This window comes from Bufo bufo, chromosome 3, assembly GCF_905171765.1.
Source record: "Bufo bufo chromosome 3, aBufBuf1.1, whole genome shotgun sequence".
NCBI lineage: Eukaryota > Metazoa > Chordata > Amphibia > Anura > Bufonidae > Bufo > Bufo bufo.
In genome coordinates this window covers 557,076,873-557,099,323 of record NC_053391.1, presented here as the reverse complement: position 1 = coordinate 557,099,323, position 22,451 = coordinate 557,076,873, and the positions used below count along the sequence as shown (strand labels likewise).

Here is a 22,451-nt window from a genome sequence, read left to right as displayed (position 1 = left end):
GTCATCAACAGGACACGTGCCATGAATGTGTGCAGAGGAGAGGGATACAACCATTGTAGTTGAATGTTTCAAGCACGTGAAAATATCAAAAGGATTTTACATGTTTATAGCATATTTGAAAGCATATGGTCAGGTTTAAACACCATTTTGCAGATTTTTATATATATATATATATATAAAAAAAACACAAATAGTGCAGCAGCACAGTCAGAAGAGGTGTACCGGGTGCAAATCCCCACAGAGGTCGGCTCTTCCTCCACGAAGTATATCAGATGAATGAAGAGGCAGCACTTCCAGTATAGCGTAAACGGATGAGGACCCCAAATTTATCAAAGCGACGTTTCGGCCTGCTCAATGAGGCCTTTCTCAGCTTGAGAAAGGCCTCATTGAGCAGGCCGAAACGTCGCTTTAATAAATTTGGGGTCCTCACCCGTTTACGCTATACTGGAAGTGCTGCCTCTTCATTCATCTGATATATATATATATATATATTTTTTTTTATTTTTTATTTTTTTTTACAATGTTACATCTTTTATAAAGTTAAACAGATTGCAACTTGGGAGAGAGAATTTATGAAATGACTCAACTTGTAGATCAATTCTTCGTGCAAACTGTAAAAATGATGCTCATCGATGAGCAGGCAGTTGCAAGGGGTTGTCCAGCCTCCCTCAGGATAGGCCATCACTAGTTGATCGTAGTAGACAGCGCTCTCCACTGCTCCCATAGACTTCAGTAGAAGCGGCACTGCAGTGAGTTGGTTGGTGCAGCGTAGTACCAGCCCTGGCTCCCGGTGACGTAGCTACACAAAACAGCTTACTGGCAGGGATACTGGGACTGGACCACCGCCGATCAGCTAAGCATAGACATCAGTTAAAAAGGCTGGACAACCCCTTTAAAAACGTTTTGTCATGGCTGGATTACAACTTGCAGTCAATGACACTTTTTAGGCCTCTTACATGTGACTGTATTCTGGTCAGTATTTTGCATCAGTATTTGTACACCAAAAACCAATAGACCATCCAAAACACGGAAAGGCTGCTGCCGCATTTTACATTTTTACCTGGTGTTTTTCTTGCTTGTAAACAATGTATATTTTTTACAAGCATTTTTTAGGGTTTAACATTTTTAGACATTTAGGGGGTCATTTACCATGCTGAAAGATGCCTAAATTAGGCGTATTTCAGGCGCAGATATCTGCGATTTCGCCCCGCTCAAGCCAGGTCTAAAATTGTGGGCCTGGGCGTGGAAGGGCCCGTCTCATTCACCATTTTCTACACCTGTTTTAGGCGTAGAAAATGGTCTAAATGTAAGACAGCTCAGAAGCTGTCTTACATTTAGAAGTGGCGCTGGATTCACTGCCAGTTTAGGGCTTTAAGACCGGCGTCTAAAACGCTAATCTTAATAAATATGCCTCCTTAATTTTTCCATAGAGTAGTCTACGGGCAAACACCTGAAAAAATTGTGAATGACAAAAAAAAAAAAAAGGAAAAAACAGGAAGCTATCATAAAATGCCACAAAAAAAACTCAATATTGTAGGATGCTTTATATTTCACTATTACTTAACGTATCATCTGGATACTGTTTTTCGATGCAATGAAAAATACCAAATGCATTTTTAGGAAAAAAAAATAGTGTGACACCATCCAAAAGGTGCACATCTTTACATAGTTTTATCTGTAGGTTCCACACCTGGTTTTGGCTTACAAATACTGACCGTGTCAATGAGGCCCTATATATGTGCTCTATGTATGTATTTATGACTTACTGTACTTAATTGACTTAATTGTTCTAGTATGAAAACATGGCGAGCAGTGAACAGACAGAAATTAGCACAATTATCATTGCACTAGCCCTAAATTTTTAATGAAGAGAATAGATTTCCTTTTCTTTGTTTGTGCAAAATTGCTAATTAAAGCTTATTGTGTCCGGTAACCCTATGGCTAAAGTGGTGAGTTCATGTCCTTTCTGCTAGAAATATGCACACGTTGTGGCTGTCGCTTGCTGTTACTGATATAAGAAAGCCCTTTCCTGGTATGAAGCCAGAGAAAACACTACCATACTGTACCATCAGCACCTCCTTATTTCGGTTAGTAGCTCTTTTGGCAGTGTGTGTCAGAAGAGGCACAGCCCAGTGGTTGTAATGGTCACAATTCAGAGTACTCCTAACATGGATAATGGACATAATAAGGAATGGAAATAACATGTTTTATGACCACATGTCTGGCTGCGAAAGGAACTTAGCTTAGTAATGATAGACCAGGGATCAGCAGCCTCCGGCGCTCCAGCTGTTCTGGAACTACAACTCCCAGGATCCTTCTTTCACTTCAGTGGGAACAGCCAAGCAAGTGTGCATGCTGGGAGTTGTAGTTTTACTGCAGCTGGCGTGCTGAAGGTTTGCTTGCCCCTGTGATACTACTACTCTACTACTGCCCCTATGAGAATCTTGAAATCCAACTGAAGCTGCTTTGTAATTATCGGAGAAAGTAACCAATGCATAGTTGCCAACTGTCCCGAATTTCCAGGGACTTTCCCTGGCTGAAAATGGGTGGGGCTAATGATAACACCTTTCATAAATGGGAGTTTCTGGGTGGAGTTGGGCGTTCATTGGGGTGGAGTTTTCATTGTCCTGATTTTTACCGACCTAAACGTTGGAATATATGTCCCTGGAACTGTATTTTCTAGTAGTATTACCTGAAGCAGTTGTCAGCTCATTTTTTTAAAAGTATTTTTGAACTGACATGATCAGAACTTAGGCACTGATGGACACTATGGGGCACATTTATTAAGACTTAATAATAAAGCCCTAAGTTGGTGGTGGTTCTGCCGAAGTTATGAAGAGGCGCCGGCCTCTTCATAACTTAGCTGGATCCTCCGCCAGTTCTAAATGTAAGACAGCTTCCTAGATGTCTTACATTTAGACCTTTTTCTATGCCTAAAACAGGCGTAGAAAATGGTAAATGAGACGAGCCTGTCGCCTTCCCTGCCCACAGTTTTAGACCTGGCGTGAGCGGGGGAAGTCACAGATTGCTGTGCAAATAACTGTTGCGCCGCAATCTACACCTGAAATATGCCTAATTTAGGCGTATTTCAGATTGATAAATGACCTCCTATATTTTATATTACTTGTTTATTATAAAGTGCTAGGAGATGTCCAGGGCTAAAGATTTGGCCTATTTTTTAATCGGGATTCATGCAGATGGCTGTATTACAGCTCATAATAGAGCTTCCATACAGGTACATAAGCCCTCCACTGCCCTTCCGTATGTCTTCAAGTTGAGGTATTGACAGTTTTTTTCAGTTGGATTCAATATGGATCCGACTGAAAAGAAGAATTGAGGCCTCCTCCATTGTATATACAGAGGTATTCTCCATAGATGGCTGTACAGCTCCAAGCAGTGCTGTACAAACAGGTCTGTAGTGTGCGTGAGCGCTCAGCATCGGGGGAGCATAGACCGTACTGTAAGGACTTATATCTGCACAGTGAATGTATGGACGCACAGTGTGATGCCTGAGATACTGCCTCTAGGGACAAACTGCAGAGGGAATTATACCATTTATACAACTAGATGTGGTTTGATCTGCAGTGGACCTACTATGTGTGGCCCTTCACACTATGTTTAAAAAAAAAAAAGAGCTGCTTTTTTGGACCAGAAAAATGCTACAGCCAGATGTTACATGCCGGCCAATAGGAAATTCTAAAACACCATAGTAACACTGAGGTTTTGGAGTGGCATTTTAATTGTAGTTTTTTTTGCTCCCTTGGCTTTAGACTAAGGGCTGTTTCACACGAGCGGATGCCGTGCGTGACATCCGCTCCGTGAATGACAGCCAAGACCCGATGCGGACAGCAGAAGCACGGAGCATTAACATGATGGATAATGCTCCGTGCCTCTCTGTGATCTCTTTACTACGAAATCACAGTGAGATAAAGTTGTCACTGTGATTTCGTAGTAAAGAGATCACAGAGAGGCACGAAGCATTATCAATCATGTCAATGCTCCGTGCTTCTGCTGTCCGCATCGGGTCTTGGCTGTCATTCACGGAGCGGATGTCACGCACGGCATCCGCTCGTGTGAAACAGCCCTAACTATAGAAAAGAAAGTATGAAAAAAGAAGGTATATATTCCAGCTCACCCGCACCATATAACAGCTTAGTTGCAATCCGATTCTGAGCTGTGCATGAGAGAGAGGGATGCCACACCTGCAGGTGATAACTTGAATCCAGGCTCAAGGAAGTAATTCTCCAGCACCAATGCTCTTAAATTTAAAAACAGGCCTTTATTAAATACTTTTAACAATTACAAAATATCCCGGGACGTTGACGTGTTTTGAGCCTGAACAAAAGCCTCTTATTCACAACATGATAATGTTTAAAAGTATGAAATAAAGGACTGTTTTTGAATTTAGGGCTTTGGTACTGGAGAATAACTTCCTTACGCCCGGATACAACCCTCAAACTGCCTGTAGGTCTATTAATGATTCCACTGGGTTTTATTTTACACATGGCTGAAGACTGCAAGCGGCATAATGGTAAAAACAAGGCAAGTGCTTCAGGATATTTACAGATGTGCAAAAAAATAACAGGCCAAGAAGGTGGTAACTGTAGACATCTCCAAATGATTGCATGGTAGGAGATCAGTAGTTGGCAGATTAAGGATGGTCCTCACATGGTGCTTCAGGTGCACACATTTTGTCATAAAGTGCAAGAGCTACAAAATTATTTTAGAAGGAGGTTTTGAAGGATTATCAAATAGTATGCAGACCCATTGGAATGCTCATATCTGGCGTGTCAAATAAATATTGTTAAATCACTGCAATGATATGAATTTATGTAATATAATCTATGCATGGGTGGAAAATGAATTTACACTGCACTGAACTAAATAATGGCACCCAATAAGCTGACGCTCATGTCCATAGAGGGATCTTAATCAATCTCTGACACTCAATCCACAATTTAGTACCGGACAGTCCCTGAAAACCAAGTATCTACCGTATGTGCCATACAGCAATTTAATATTTGTTTCTATCCCTACAGTTCTGTACTTATACCCTGTTAGTAAGGCCTATCGCTGGCTTCTACATTTATCTAAATGCCTATTAATCCATATATTAATCTGACCAGGTCCTATTTTGTCTAGAACACATGTAAAACATGAACAGTGCCCAGAGCTTCAGTCTCATGGTTATGGATTGCAATACCTATCGCAGTAACACTGTGCCTTTGGCCGCTCACTCCTGAACTCCTGGAAACACTAGTATGTGGGGCCTTGTTTGTAAATGGTGACATCCTGTAGGATGGTCCTACAAATTCTCGAGATGTCGGTGCTTCCTTCCTTCCTTCCTGAAAGAGTATTGAGAGCCTTGTGTGTAAATGGTGACTTCCTATAGGATGGTCCTACAAATTCTCGGGATGTCGGTGCTTGCTTCCTTCCTGAAAGAGTACTGAGAGCGCAGGCGGACATCGCTAGTACCCCCAGGCTGACTGACATATATCGATGATTTACCAGCCACAAAGGCATCTGGTATACAATCTCCCATTAAAGTTCAGGCTCCTTCTAAGGCAAGCTGTGTGTTTTATAAATGTAGTCACCCCTCCTTCGAAAATATTAACCTTGAGTTTTTGTTAAAGAACTATCTGGTTAAGAAACTCAATAATTTGCTTTACTAGATATAAAATATGTGTTGAAGAGTACCTGTTGTGAACAAGATCTGAGGGACACAATTATACCTGAAGGGCAGTACTTTATGGCAATACAACACAATACCTGGCGTAAACCTGTAATGCGGGCGAGTAAGTTGCCCCATGATTTTTTCAGAATGGCCTGGATGAAGAGGAGGTAGTCTCATCTCTTCACAGGCTCACTGGGTGTCCACATAGATTTTTGCAAGACCTGTTCTGTAAACTTTTTGGATATATGAATTCTATAGGTCAGAGGAGTAAAGCGGGTGATCTGTGAGCCGGATGTAACCACCTAAAGGCTTGTTTATGGCCCACAGCATCCCTGACAGCCTCCACAGACCGTAGCTTGTGTTGCTTTCTCAGTATTCTTGGCTGCACTCACAAAAACTGTAACGTGTATGCGGCCATCTACATGTAAACACTTGGACGCAACTGGTACAGGTGCTACAGTGGTTAGAAAACACTTTAAAATGAATGCAATAAGGCCATCAGGATAAGATCTGGAATATTAACAGATTTAGTGGCTATTAGGATTGATTCTCAGATTACAGCATACTACTGCCTCTGCCTGTAATCCACAAGAACATGTTTTGTGTCTTGGCTCTTCTTTTTATCAGCATTATATGGCAGCTAGGTCCTGCAGATGTGCAACTACTTCTAACAGCCTTTCTGCCATTACGATTAGCAGGCAGAAGATACCAAGCAAGTGGCAGATCAGGAGCAGGCTGCTTTTTCTCCATAGTGCATTCTTGACTCTTGTTGCTACCCTGGAATTTACACTTAGTGGCTGTACCTCATGGCATGCACTGCCATGCAGGAATAGTGTGTGGATGTGTTTTTGACGGGTGTGTGCTGAGAAACCCTGCTCAGTAGCTGTCCTTGGGCCAGGGACGGTTGCGCTGCCAGTTCCTGTCGTTGTGGTTCTGCTCGGCATCTCGTTCCAGAAGACGATCCTGGGAATCATGGCCATTAGTGTTGTGCAGTCCACTGTTGTGATGTCTGTGAGGCTGATACAGGTCTTGGTAGGCATCAGAGTATTCATCCTCCATGTGGCGGGAACTCCTCTGGGAAGAGGCTGTCCAGGTTTTGCGGGAGGTTTCACTGGCCTCATCTGACTGCATTAAGCTGTCTCGCTCTAATGGAGAGTGCTCACTGGCTCGATCCGAAAGAATTTGCTGGTTCTGTTGAGTAGGTTAGAGACATATGAAATGCTGATTGATCATACTAATAAACCAAAAAGATATGAATAATCTGGGAATTTGGGCAAAACAGAACAGGGGGTATTGATGAAGAAAAACATTCACTGTTGAGATTCTTCTATGAGATCAATAGGATTGTTGTGATCGGAGTTATGGTCTGATATAAGAGTCCCTTTTTGATATGCGCACAGATGTTTGTCACTGTACCTGTAGGCCAGGAATGGCAGTGGGAGGAGTCATGAGATTTTGGCCAGTGTGTGGGTGCAGTGGGTGATGCGTGGCTCTCCAGTACACTTCCATGTACTCTGCAAGGTGCTCGCAAGCATCTTCCAGCTGATTCTCATCCAAAATCACATCAAACATTTCCTAAAGAAAGAAAGTAATAATTGTTAGTTAACATACGACTGTATCGGCCAGAGGATACACAAGTAAATGGAGATAAAAGACGAGCAACATATATAAAAATTTATTTGAAGGGGTTGGCCACTTTCTGGCTACTGCTAACTAGTGTGTATGTAAGAAGGCACTTACTAATATAGCCTTTGTTGATTTTCTGTGCCGTTTGGTAGATTTCATAAGTCGTGTCCTCTTGGTGAAATCTGTGCTGTTCACACAGAAGTCCTGTCCATAAAATTTCCACTGATGGAGGGTCATGTGACCAGACACATCACTCTGCCACCTCCATTCTAACACACTCCATGTAGACAAAACTCTCAACAGTGCAAGTGCAGTGTATTTGAATGGAGTAGGCTGAGTGATGTGTCTGGTCACATGTTCCTCCATTTGCGGCCATTTTATAGACAGGACCTCTGTGTGGAAAGAAGAAAAGACTTGGCCAACAAGGGGGCATACCTTATGAAATATAGAAAATGGTGCAGAATATCAACAAAGGCTATATTAGTAAGAGCCATATAGTCATATTATAAACATACTGATGAACAGTAACCAGAAAGTGGCCAACCCCTTTAAATGAAATTTATCATGAGGGTAATATTTTAAGTCAGTTTTGCTTGACTCTGGGTAACAGTTCTTTGCACCAAATTTATCAAATTTTGCATGTTTGCTAAATTTAGCTTACCTTTAAAGAGCCTCTGTCAGAGTGATCAACCCTATTAAACCAGGCATACTGTCCGGTAGGGTTCATCATGCTGATTAAAACAATACTTTTCTTTTGTCTGTATGTTAAACAGCCGCAGAGATATCTGTGTTTTTAATTATATGCAAATTAGCACATTGGAGAACCAGGTGTCACGACCATGGACATGGTCGTGACTCTTTGGTCGCATGCTGTTGTCAGCGGTTTCCTCTTGTTGTCAATCACAGGTGAGGGCTCTGTGTATGTTGCCTCACGTGTGGTTGCCGCTGGCAACATGATGTGGTTGGCAGTGTAGCAGCTGGAGATGGTGGCTAGGCTGCTCGCTGTCATAGCATGCGGTTGCCTCTGGCAACGTGTGGTTTTAGTGTTCACTTTTTATGTTTGGTGAAAGGGAGTTTAATGTCTGTACACTTCCCCTTTAAGTGACACTTACTTGGTTTGGTGATGGAAGGGTTAAGCTCCTTTCCTAGTGTGTGTGTGTGTAGGTGTGGCCCTTTGGGTTATTTAGCTTCCTGCTGGATGGCAGAAGCTTGATGGGTACTCCAGGCATGTTGCTGGAGTTGTCCTCCTGGTATCCTGTTACCATCCTTCCAGTAAGGGCCACCCTTCCGGTCATAAATCCTAATCCCTGATGTTTAGTTGATGTCCTATGCTTTTGGTTTTTATTGCAGCTATGAATGTCCTGGTTCCTCTGTGTTCTTATGTGTGTGCTGTTTGTCTAATGCAGGCATCCTCAAACTGCGGCCCTCCAGCTGTTGTAAAACTACAACTCCCACGATGCCCTGCTGTAGGCTGATACCTGTAGGCTGTTCGGGCATGCTGGGAGTTGTAGTTTTGCAACAGCTGGAGGGCCGCAGTTTGAGGATGCCTGGTCTAATGTTTGTGTGGACAGCGTTTCTGAGCACGGGTTCCAGTCAGCAAGGCTGTGGCAGGTTAGTGTGGAACTGTTTGGTTCACCTGTCATATTCATAGGCTGTTCTTGTTCCCCTTCTCCCTGCTGCTTGGCCAGTGAGACTTCTGTTCCTCCGTGCCTAGGAGGAATAGGTAGTCTTACCCTCCTCCTAGTTCAGGGCCAGCCTGAGGGCTTCCAGGGACTATTAGGTTCCAGAGTATGAGCCCTCCTACCATCGGGGTCGGCTCATACGGCTAGGAGACAGGGTCAGTGTTAGGGACGCAATAGGAGGTGACCTGCTCCCTAATTCTGTCGTCCTGGCCGAGTAGCGACCGGACATCTTCTGAATATCGCACGGCTGAGGGTTTACCCCATCCTCAGCCGTGACACCAGGGGACAAGCTGGTTGTAACAGCCCTGTGCTCTGCACACTCCCCCTTCCCTTGATTAACAGGGCTAGACATCAGCATACTGAGGACAGAGATGTGTCCTAGCATGTACATATCATAGACACTACTTACTATAGCCTTAACATGTTCAGAATAGAGGTTTTCTATGCTTAGAAGGCTAATACATATTACTGGTTTATTCACAGACAATATGATTATAAAGACACAAGTAATATGAATTAGATTAGCTTTATAAGTATAGAAAGACACTCTTCTCAATATGATAAGACTTGAGGTAAGTGGTCATTCTTGCATGTACAGGTACTAGGTTCAAATCCCAGGAGAGACTTTTTTTCTTCATTTTTTTCTCCCTCATTAAACCCATAATAAAATGCTACAACCTTACTATATTGAGTAAAAGTAATATGTATTTGCTTTCTAAGTATAGAAAACCTCTATTGTGGGGATGGCCAACCTGCAGCTCTCCAGCTGTTGCAAAACTACAACTCCCAGCATTCCCAGAGTGCCTACAGCTATCAGCCTACAGCAGGGCATGGTGGGAGTTGTAGTTTTACAACAGCTGGAGAGCCCCAGGTTGGCCATTTCTGCTCTATTGTTAATATTGTAAGGCTAAAGTCTTTTATTATGGGTTAAATGAGGTAGAAAAAATAACAAGAAAAAGATCTAGAAATCTCTCCTGGGATTTGAACCTGGGACATCTACATGCAAAAAGGACCACTTACCTCCAGGCTACAGCCTTATCATATTGAGAAGAGTGATTTTGTATACCTAGAAAGCTAATACATATTACTGAGTGATTTCTTTATAATCATATATTGTGCCTCCCTAAAAAAAAAACATTACTAGGGATTGTCTGAAAGTAGCAAACCCATTTCAATGATGTGCTTAAACTCGTATGTCTGAAGAGGGTACAGTCACCGTAAAGGGTGAAATCCACAGCATAAATTGACTTTCTCCAGATTTAAAATCTGCACCACAGGTCAATTAAGGCTGCATTCAGACGTCCGTAGTGCATTGCAGATCCGCAAATTGAGGATCCGCAATATACCCAGCCGGCACCCCCATAGAAATGCCAATTGCGGACAAGAATAGGGCATGCTCTATTTTTTTCCGGAGCTGCGGACTGGAAGATCGGGGGCAACACACTGTGTGCTGTCCGCATCTCTTCCAGCCCCATAGAGAATGAATGCGGAACAGATGCGGACCCATTCTACGGACGTATGAATGGACCCTAAGACTGCAGAATTTTTTCCCATCGTGTGAAAGAATTAAAAAAATAATATTGACCCACTTTGCTAGTACTGTAAAACACTGAGGTTTTGCTGTATGCAAATCCACGTTGGCGCATATGTTATTGTAACGTATTATCTGGTTGCATAACCAGTGTACACCAGTGTTTACTTGCAATATCAAATATTACGATATCTTATGGTGGAAAATAAAATTAGGGTATGCCACCTATAATTTATTTCATATGTAGCAACCATATGTGCTACTATGCAGCTGAACCGGAAAAGAAGCGCACACATCCAGTCGGGACCCAAGCAGAAGAGACCGCAACCTGTGTGAATCGGCACAGCAAGAGACAGCCAAGTATTAACCAAAAGATGTTACTTCACAGGTTAGAAGAAAGGCGACAATAATAAGCCTGGAGAACCCTTTTAATGACAATTTCTCTTTATATTTGGATTTTTTTATTTTTTATTTCTGCAGTTTATTAATATTATGAATTAATATGTGAATATTCAATTAAAATATATTTATCTTTTCAAACAGGTGGATGGTTTTCTGGATATAATTTTTTTAACTCATTCCTTTTATTCTACTTTCTCTAACTTCCTATTTGTTTGAGCTTTTAGCATGGCAGACAGTCTCACTCTCAGTCAGACCATTCACTGTGGTCCAAGAGGTGGGGTGTGAATGATTTAACAAGAGCATCACACATTACACAGATCATTACAATGCTCTTCTGTAGTCATGTTTATCTAGGCCTAAGAAGAGAACAATACAGCCATCATACTGTTATCCCACTTCTACACCTATTATCATGAGGATTATCTTTCAGATAGCATCTTCCCCTCACAGCAGCAGTAGACTGGCAATGAATTACCTATCTATTTATGAGGTCATATCATTTGTCTTGATTGCTACAGCAGGACAATATTTTGTTTTACATTTTTAATAGCATAGTTCTGCCAAAATGAAAAATATAAAAAATGAGTTTTCTATGATTATTGAGTTAAAAAAAAACTTAGAGTTAAAAAGAGAAAAGAAGAAACAGTCCTAGGGTCACACTGCCTTTGCCTTCATTAGTAAAGAAAGGACAAAAAAGCCCTGTGCTCTACTATGGTAGGATGGGGAACTAATAAGAGACAGCTCCATCTTGAATTTTGCCATGAGTCGTTCAGTACGCCTCAATATGTAGTCTGCTGGGTACTGCATTAATGTACTAAACTTTCCATTAGCAAATGGATCTCAAGCTTGACTAATAATACTTTTAAAGCCCTCATTATGATATTTTTGTATGAGTCATCGTCAGCTTTACAGAAGACATTAGATTCAATATAATAAATATTTAACTAAAATTGTATGACTTCATGTGTTTCTTCATAACCAGTGCTATAAACAAGGCAACAAAGAAAAAAACATGGGGGCCGCTTTACTATTGTTGATGCCAAGTGTCTAGTTCAAGGGGTTGACCACCTTTTTTCAAAGGGGCAATGGGGTTGGCAAACTCTCTTCTGGCCAGACCCACTGGGACCGGAATCTTAGCTCCCTGTCCTTGGCTGCCTCGCTCAGGTCCCCTACTGTCAACATCTGCTGCAGCCTATTGCTGGCCACAGTGGTGATCTGCTCCTCTTGCATCAATTGGTTACATGATGCAAGAAGAGCAGGTCACCGCCGTGGCCAACGATTGGCTGCAGTGGTGTCAAAGTGGATGTTGATAGCGAAGGAGGCAACAGAGGATGGGAAACGAAGGAGCTGGGACCCAGCAGCGGGGAGAAGGTAAGTATGCTTCCTTTTTGCAGGTCTGGCCAGGAGGTCCAACCCCTTTAAGAAAGTGCACCAGAGCTAGTACTAGCGAAGAGATAGTATAAAGAGAGCAAAAGCCTAACATTCACCAAATTTATCACACTTTGGGAGGAGTTATCAAAACCGGTGCAAAAGAAAAGTGACTTAGTTGCCCCTAGCAGCCAATCAGATTGATCTTTTCATTTTCCAAAGGAGCTATGGAAGGTGGAATCTGATTGGCTGCTATGGGCAACTAGGCCAGTTTCCTTTGTACCAGTTTTGATAAATCTTCCCCATAGTATGCCACTGTGATAAATTTGGCACATCTTCTGACTGCCAGGGCTAACCAGTAGTATTAGTACTGCTGTGTGTTAGTAATGCACATTCCATTCATTATAGGCTGGAGGTTTAGTAATGTTTTAGTAACCTAAGGCATGTCTCCTGCAATCTTACCGGAGGGCACTGTATCAATTTGTCAGCTGCCAGCATCTGGACATTGAGGTGTTTAATTTGAGATTTCCCCCTGGACTTTATTAGTCTTTGCAGCACCTAGAAGAAGCAAGCAGAGATGACTGAGGACAGTATTTCGTCCAGCTGTCCGGCACATAATTCAATGCAGAAGTTACACTTTTCTCCTATGCAAAATACAAATCTGAACGGTATCTGTCTATACCACAGGAGGTGATTTGCTGACAATACAGCTATTTTTGGAACTCCCATAGCGGTAATTGGAGGATGGTCGTGCATGCGTGGCTGCTGTGCCTTTCACTTCAGGGGTCTCGTTCTTGAGACAGGAACACCTATCTGACATTGATGGCATATCCTAGCGATATTTCATTCATGTTTGAGATGAGCCATACCCGATAATTTAAGAACCTTTTGGGTGTTTTTGTTGTTGACACACACCTCTTTATGTTATATTTTTTTTGCGAGCCATTCATTTTCCTACCCTACAGAAAAGTATGTACTCCCATTCTGATGTCACTTGCTCTGTGGATCAGAATGACAAAATACTTAAAAACATGTAAAAATTCCCCACAAAATATCACACATTGCCACTTTTTTTTTACATTCCCACGTTTTTTCAAGCAGGGCCAAAAAACAAGACGTCTATGAGACCAAAAGGCCACACTGAGACTATACTGTGAGTTAAAGATAGTCTGTCACATAGTTTTCACTAATATAACCACCAGCAATGGCCATCAGAACATTGTACAAGCATGCTAAACATACCTTTATGCCATCTGTCTCTTTAGAGCATGTCCAGGAAAAGCACTTTTAATTCTAATCCGGTTCCCAAGTGCCCAGCTGGGCAGGCTTGGCTTTTCAAAATGCCCAAGCCTGCCACCCTTCCCTGCTGGGTGCTCCTCCCCCAAGCTCCCAAGGCTTCCTCCTCACAGTGGAGAAGCGCTGCATAGTCGGGACGTCAGGGGAGGGGGAAGAAACTTTGGGAGGGAAAGCCAAGCCCCCCAGCTGGGCATTTGGGAACCATTTTTAATAGGAAATGAACAGCATTTCCTGGACATTCGCTAAACCGTTTATAATGCTTGTACAACATTGTTATGGCCATACTAGTGAACACTATATGACAGACTCCCTTTAAAAAAAAAAGGTCACATACCCAAAACTCAAGTTAAGAAAAACGCCACTGAATAAAATGTATGTTTGTACTGCATTTAAAGATTCCCATAGACTTCCATTAAACATCTGGAGCTGCTGTTTTTGGCATAAAAACGCCACCGCAAGCCACTACATGCAAAAAAAAGTGTGAATCCAATCTAAAACATGTCAAATATTTCCACTGCAATATGTGCAGTAATACTAGTTTAGTGCTCACCACCTCTACTAACGCAGGGCTCATAAGCCCCAAAATGTAAATTTAAGGGCAGTTCCGATCTCAGAAAATTATGACAAATCTGTAGGATCTCGGATCAGGACATTCACTGATCCTGATAATGAAGGGACTGTACAATTACCAATGTGAAGGGAAAAAAATCATGGGGTCCAGCTGTGAAAACCGCTAATCCTGCTGCCACCATTTCATGAATCAGTGGGGCTTCCCAACAGTCAGACCTCTTCCATTTAGAAAAAAGTGGCATATTTTAGAGATATTATAACATTCTGTGATGGGAAAACCCCTTTAAAGGGAACCTGTCACCTGGATTTTGTGTATAGAGCTGAGGACATGGCCTGCTAGATCGCCGCTAGCACATCCGCAATACCCAGTCCCCATAGCTCTGTGTGCTTTTATTGTGTAAAAAAACGAACCTTAGATGAGCCCTGTCTCCTACATGCTTCAGAGATGAGTCCAGCGTTCTCTGACTCTAAGCCCAGCCACACCCACTGTGAAGGAGCCCAGCACCGCCCGCATCCTCCAAATCTCCTTCTTGCTCCCCGACGTCACAAAGCTAGAGCGCCATAATCTCGCGATGCGCAGTTCATTCTCTGAGGCTGATGCCAGCACAGGGAAGGAACACTATGCCGACACTGCGCATGCGCTAGCTCACGCATTGCAAAATTACAGCGCTCTAGCTTTGTGACGTCGGGGAGCAAGGAGGAGATTCAGGGTATGCGGGGCGGTGCTGGTCTTCAGAAACGTTAGTAACAGCTCCTTGGGCTTCTTACTTGCCTCATTTACATATATATAAAATCGTTTTTTTGACACAATAAAAGCACACAGAGCTATGGGGACTGGGTATTGCGGATGTGCTAGCGGCGATCTAGCAGCCCATGTCCTCAGCTCTATACCCAAAATCCAGGTGACAGGTTCCCTTTAAGGCTGGATATATACTACTTATTACATTACTACAGCACTGGAGCAAAAGTTCAAAAAATTCCCATTCACTAACACTGCCTATGCTGAAAACTGTCCTGTGTGAACGCAGCCTAAGCTCTAAATTTTATAATGAACCATGCAGTATTTTGTTGTAGACTTGTACAGTAATGATTTCCAGAACTTCTGGCTTATGACTTGTTCACACTACCGCTATTATTTTCCATTCTTCTTCTCCGTTTGATTTTTTTGCAGGTAAAAGAGACAGCTCCTTTGCTATCTATGAGCTTAGTGCACAGTAACCCGGGGAGTTACTGCACCCTATCCAGAGGCCTTCTGCTGCAGTCTGGTCTGCACAGAAATTGAATGTGAGCCAAAGGACACCCAGAATGAGACAGACAGTTGAGCATCACAGTGTGACGAATTAATGTACCAGCTTGGTGACACCATGGCTTACCTTAGGTGATGAAACTTTGACATACACAATGATGGGAGCCAGGGAAGTTTTGCTCAATTGAGCAGGATGGTTGATTGTGTCCGCATCCAGGATAACTAGTTGGAGTGTCTTGGCCAACTCAAATATCCTCTCGATTTCACTTTGTACCTCAGCTGTACAATATTGAACATAAAATAGGAATTACAACAGAAGTGAAGATTTTTTCCATTAACACGATGATTAAAGGTGTATTCCGGTTTTCATTTTTTTTTTATTATTTGCTCATATAATATGAAATCACATAATTTTCTAGTATACATGTATTTAAAATTCTGCATACATACCTATCTTATATCAGGCAGCTGACCCCCTATATGCAGCAGAATATATGAGTATAGCCCATGTATCAGTCCTATGTAATGCATCCATGGCCTAACTTAAATATGGCATCAGTCGTGTGATACTCTTTACACCTTGACATTCAGTAAGCAGCAGTGTTACATGAAATACATGTGCGGGGTCAGCACACCTTCATGTGATAAATAAGACGAGTGGTGGAAACATTATTTTTATTGTGGTTATTACATTAACTACATAATTGTATGGCCTGTCTGTAATGATTTGTAAAATGGTTGCCTGTCTCTAAGTGATGTTGTCATGCTGTTAATAAAGTTTAGTGTAAAAAAAAACAAAAAAACACGTACAGCTATACAATACTATTCACCTGTTAGACAGCTGGGGAGTTAACTGAAAGACAGGTCACATGATACTATTGAGGGTCACATGACGACTCACATGACTGACATCATATTTAGTCCTATCTAGCTCTCCTACGGATGCATTTTACAGGACTACAATGGACTGTATCATTTTTTAGGGACAGGCAAATGCACAGATATAATAAAGGTCTGCAAAAAAAATGTAAATAGATGTAAATTAGAAAATTGTTTGACATCGTATTGTCTAAAGAAATAAATGTAACAATTAAAAATGGAATACCTCTTTAAATATGTCTGAATACAAATGCAAATTTATAGATTTCTACAAAAACAAATGTTGGCTCTTTTCACACTATTCTTTTTCTGTTTGAGTTTTTGATTTTGGTTATTTTTCTTCCTTTGCATCTAACACCCCCATAGATGTTCTTTAAACTAAACATACTAAAAGCCTTTCAACTGAACAGAATGCTAAATGACAGCTATTCTTCTCTACCCCTCCATATACATGCATACATGGCCCAGTAGAACATGCATGTTTTGTCATTGGGAAGAGGGGAAGAAGCCACTGCCAGTCACCTCTGGTGGCAACCTATCTCCCAGGAGAACAAAGGATAGACATGTTGGAATCCAAAATGCACAATCCTGCTTTTCCCGGACATCAGCTATTGGGAAAGACTTTGGGCACATTAGATGGCCAGTCTACGTTCATCTAATGTGTATGGCAACCTTTAAAGAAGCAGATTTATAACTTTTAAATGAGAATTAACAATTAATAGCAACCACCACATTAATTGTATAAACATCTAGGTCAGTCATTTAGTTAGAGTCAGTATCCAATTTTTGGATTGGCAGTTTCAGCTTCACTTTTTAAGCCAGAAAGGTCTATACTAGAATGTCAACGCCATGCTCCTGAACACTATTCTGTCCTCTGCCCTTGTGCACCAATTGGAGACCCACAGGACGTCATTTGAAAAAAAGACATTGGGGGAGATTTATCAAACTGGTGTAAAGGAAAACTAGCTTAGTTGCCCATAGCAACCAATCAGATTCCACCTTTCATTTTCCAAAGGAGCTCTGAAAAATGAAGGGTGGAATTTGATTGGTTGATATGGGCAACTAAGCCAATTCTACTTTATACCAGTTTTGATAAATCTCCCCTTTGTTCCTACCCCAATTGAATGTAAGGCCATTTTCAGACAGCCACACATTTTAGTGTACGTATTACGGTCTCAACACACTGTGGCATAATATAAAAGGTAAAACGTGGCTACCTAGACCTGTATTCTGTTATGATCTACCCTAACTCCACCTAGTTTTTCAATATCTTTCTAAATGAGAAAGTGTTTTTCTCACCAATGCTGGAGCGGGTGCTTGATCGTTCAATGATGGCTCTCCTGCCTGGATTATTGAGTACAGAACGCTTGGCTAGAGACAAGTCGGCTGTAACTCTAGTAATGGAGATTCTGAAAATATACCATAAATACTAAATGCAGATCCTTCATTTGACTACACTTAAAGGGGTTCTCTGGGAATTAAGAAAATGAAAATAGTTATATTACTTTATTATAAATATATTCCCAAATATCTTTCATTAGTTTATAATGGCTCGTTTTGTCTAGGGAGCAATTATTAGAAGAAATAAAATGACCGCCGTCCTATACACACAAATCCTGTACAAGTTCAAGTTACTACAGAACACTGAGCTATAGACCTGCCTCATCCTCCTCTCTGCTCTGCTTGTCAGGGATTATGATCCTGAATAGAGTTTAATATGATCTTCAGCTGAATCTATTTAGGACTGGAGTTCATGAGGAGACATGAAGTACAGAGAGGGCGGAGACGACAGACTATGGTAATGGAGACTGCATACAAGTGATACTGCTCATTAGCCACATCCTCACCTTCTCTGTACTTTATATCTCCTCATGAACTTCATTCCTACAGAGATTCAGCTGAAGATCATATTAAGCTGTATTCAGGATCATGATTCCTGAGAAGCAGAGCAGAGGGGAGGATGAGACAGTTCTTTACCTCAATGTTGTGAAGTAATTTGTCCTGCTGTGTGATTAGGACAGGTTTTGTGTGTAATAATAGGATGGTGGCCATTTTATTTCTCATAATGATTGCTCCCTAGACAAAACAAGCCATTATAACTAATGAAAGATATTTGGGAATTTATTTATAATAAAGTAATATTTAAGTATTTTCATTTTCTTAATTCCCAGAAAGCTCCTTTAAACATATGTACAGTGTTATGAATATCAAGGACACAAATTACACTTAAAGGGGTTGCTTCACTTCAGTCAATGGCATTCATCATGTAGAGAAAGTTAATACACACCACTTACTAATGTATTGTGATTGGCCATATTGCCTCCTTTGTTGGCTTGATTCATTTTTCTATCACATTATATACTGCTTGTGTCCAGGGGTTACGACCACCCTGCAATCCATCAGCGGTGGACGTGCTTGCACACTATCTGCGGTCTCAGCCACCAGTGAGGCCAGCCCTTTTTCCTATAGTGTGCAAGCACATCCACAACTGCTGGATTACAGGGTGCTCGTAACCTCTGGACACAAGCCTTATATAATGAGATGAAAAAATGAATCAAGCCATCAAAGGAGGCAATATGGACAATCACAATACATTAGTAAGTGCCTTGTATTAACTTTTTATATATGATAAATGCTATTTGCTGTAGTGAGACCAGCCATTTAAAGAGGTTTCCTAGCAAATACAATTATCCCTCATCCATGGGATTGCTGATAAATGCATGGTTACTGGGGGCCCCTGTGATCACTCAAACAGTTTCTTCGTACAAATTTTTTTTTTTTCAAGCAAACACAATTTGGATATTATGCTGGACATTTACCTGTGCGAGTACGCAGCCTATTTATACAGGTGAAACTCGAAAAATTTGAATATTGTGCAAAGTTAATTTATTTCAGTAATGCAACTTAAAAGGTGAAACTAATATATGAGATAGACTCATTACATGCAAAGTGAGATATTTCAAGCCTTTATTTGTTATAATTTGGATGATTATGGCTTATAGCTTATGAAACCCCAAAGTCACAATTTTGAGGTACCCTTTGCTCAGGGGGTATGGATTAATTAGCTGACTACAGTGTGACACTTTGAGCCTAGAATATTGAACCTTTTCACAAAATTCTAATTTTAAGCTGCATTAATGCAATTCCTTTTCATTTGCATTACTGAAATAAATGGACTTTTGCACGATATTCTAATTTTTGGAGTTTCACCTGTACATTGTTGGAAAAGTCAGGTTGCTCTTGCCATACTCTTAAAGGTGTGGGCCACTTTGGTTATTTTTGACCAATCTGTGTGTATCATGATTACATGGCACTTACTAATCTAGCCTTTGTTGCAATTCTGCACTATTTTCTATATTTAATAAGGTATGCTCTCTTGTTTACAAAGTCTTTTGTGCTGTGCTCACAGAGGTCCGGTTCATAAAATGGCTGCTGATGGAGGGTCATGTGACCTGGCAAATCACCCCCATGTGATGCCTCCTCCCAGGGGCGGACTGGGAACTTAGTGGCCCTGGAAAAAACAGTAAAAGTGGCCCTGTTTTGTAGTCGGGTCCAAATTGATTGAAGGCCGGGCCAGCAATACTATATTGTGGCACATTATACCACCGCAACAGAGCCAAATACCACAGTCCTTCACAATGTACTGCCAGCAGCACAAAATACATCCCCAAAAACTTTCACTGGCCGGCCGTGAGGGCGCTCAGACGACCCCCTGGGCATTGGCCCACCGGGAAATTTCCCTGTAAGGTCTATGGCCAAGCCGCCCCTGCCTCCTCCTTTAAAATACACTGCACCTGCCATCTGCACTTGTTCTGTTGGGGATTTAGTGCAGGAACAGTGTATTTGAATGGAGAGGCCCTGCATGGAGGAGATTTGCCTGGTCACCTGACCCTCCATCAGCAGCCATCTTATGGACAGGACCTCTGTGTGGACAGCACAAAAGACTGTGTAAATAAGGGAGCAAACTTTATCAAATCTAGAAAATGGTGCAGGATTTCAACAAAGACTATATTAGTAAGTGCCATATTATCATCTCTCAAACACATTGGTCAACAATAACCAGAAAGTGGCCAACCCCTTTAAGGGTCCAACCACAAGGTGCTGTCGTGTCACGGTTGTGGTCAAGTACCATGCAGCGATATGGGCCACCGCTGGCTCTTGTTAACCAATGAAGAGCTCACTGTTTAGTCAGCAGATTTGAATCTATGACACTGGCTGACCTGTTACATGTCACTTGGCAGCTGAAGACATCTGTGTTCATATGTGCCTGCACTGCTGAGAAAAATGAAGTTTTCATATATGCAAATGAGCCTCAAGGCTGTTACTCTGCAACTGGCACACCCTATGCATAGGACCAGGCAGTGAAAACGTCATCACACCTGGCCATGTCAAAGTGCAGAGGGCGCAGCAGTTTCAGACAGAGCTGAGCCTCTGGGAGTAATGGTAACGCCCCCGTTGCTCCTAGAGGCTCATTTTGCATATAATAAAACATAATTTTTCTCAGCAGTGCGGGCACATATGCCAAGCGCACATGTACAGTGTCATAGGTACAAATCTGCTGACAGATGCCCTTTAACAATGCAGACTGACTGAACAGTGTGATTTCATTAGTTAAAAAACGCTAGCTGTGGCCCGTACGGCTATCCAGTTTTTGACTGCACCGTGACACAACTGCGCAGTGTGGTTGTAGAGTCCTTTTACATGGATGATCTAGAATAAAAACACTTGTTCCTGATCATTGCCCCCTGCTACCAAACACCCAACAAACAGGAAGGCATCCTTCATGTAGCACGTCACCCTGTGTAAAGAGGGAATGCGCTTCCAACAAGCAAACTGAATGGGGGTCGAACAATTGTAACCACCGTCTGTCCACTATTCAGTGTGCACTGGGTTCTGTAAACCGATCGGCACACATTTGGGGCTGAAATTTCCCTGACTTGTAGACAGCTATTCCTCCCAGCCCCCTTCACTTCCTATACACATGCCCACTTGGCTCAGAGAGAAAGCAGCAGCTGGACGACGCTGGGAGCGACTTATCTTCCCTCAGAACAAAGGAACAGACATGTTGAAATCCATCAGCCCAATCTTTCTTTCCACCGACTTATGCTATTGCAAGAAAGTTGGGACACCCCCAACACATATTGGATGGTCAGCCTGCCAGACTGAAATCGGCGGGTTCGGCTGACATTGTACACTTCAGCCCCCCCAACCTACAATAATATTTGCTGTTGTTAAAGGTTTCAGCCAGGTTTTGATCTCACCTGCCATCAAATCTGTGCTTCATGAAGTCAAAGAGGGCTTTCTGCATCATGTCAGTTACCTGCAGGCACAGAATGGAGAAAAAAGCGGGGACAATGAAGGACACAAGATTATTTCTGTAGATATTCTGCAGAACGTACTCCGTATACTGCAATGGGGTTTATGGGGCTGTGACAAGGCTGAATTTAAATGTGTAAAACATTTGGAAAGAAGTCAGGTTATAATAGTATTAATTTATTTTCTATACACTGCAGCTGCCATTTGGCTCAGGATTTTTGCGTCTTCTGCCATAGCCTTACAGTTAACTATTTCATTGCCACCTTCAAATATACTTCTAAGGCCTCTTTCCCACGGGCGGATCCGCAATACACGGGTGCCGTTCCGTGGCATTCTGCATCACGGATGCGGACCCATTCACTTCAATGGGTCCGCAAATCCGGAGATGCGGAACGGAACCACGGAAGGGAACCCTACGGAAGCACTACGGAGTGCTTCCGTGGGGTTTCGTCCCGTACTTCCATTCTGCAAAAAGATAGAACATGTCCTATCTTTTTGCGGAACGACCAGATCGCAGACCCATTCAAGTGAATGGGTCCACGATCCGCTGCCCACCAGCACGACCACGGGGCGCACACGCCCGTGTGAAAGAGGCCTAAAAGTGTGGTTTACATTGGACAATGTCTTTTTGCCCCCCAACAATAAGCTCATCACTGGCCTCACTGGTCTTCCAGTCATCAGCCGGAAACTGTGGGGGAACGTTGCAGCAAATGTTCAATTTCCTTATAGCACCCCCACAGAGAAAATGAAGCATTGCACAGTTGGCACTGAAATCAGAAGGCCGTCTATGAAATACATGAATGTTCCAGGTCCTCCAGAGTGAGAGGCAGTCTTTGTAGCTGCTCTCCACACTGGTTGATA

General features: G+C 42.2%; 1 protein-coding gene across 3 annotated transcripts in view; it reads right to left on the bottom strand.

The window, feature by feature from the left end:
• Positions 1 to 4,090: 4,090 nt before the first annotated feature.
• The window catches only part of CACNB3 (calcium voltage-gated channel auxiliary subunit beta 3), a 184,015-nt gene continuing 165,654 nt past the window's right edge, over positions 4,091 to 22,451 (bottom strand). For all 3 annotated transcript variants that reach the window (XM_040425514.1, XM_040425515.1, XM_040425516.1), the window contains 6 exons: positions 21,536 to 21,594; positions 17,574 to 17,683; positions 15,523 to 15,674; positions 12,746 to 12,841; positions 7,091 to 7,249; positions 4,091 to 6,865 (listed from right to left, as the gene is read on the bottom strand). In XM_040425514.1, the coding sequence (XP_040281448.1) occupies positions 6,551 to 6,865; positions 7,091 to 7,249; positions 12,746 to 12,841; positions 15,523 to 15,674; positions 17,574 to 17,683; positions 21,536 to 21,594 (891 nt within the window). In that variant the 3' untranslated portion in view covers positions 4,091 to 6,550. The remainder of the gene's footprint in view (positions 6,866 to 7,090; positions 7,250 to 12,745; positions 12,842 to 15,522; positions 15,675 to 17,573; positions 17,684 to 21,535; positions 21,595 to 22,451) is intronic.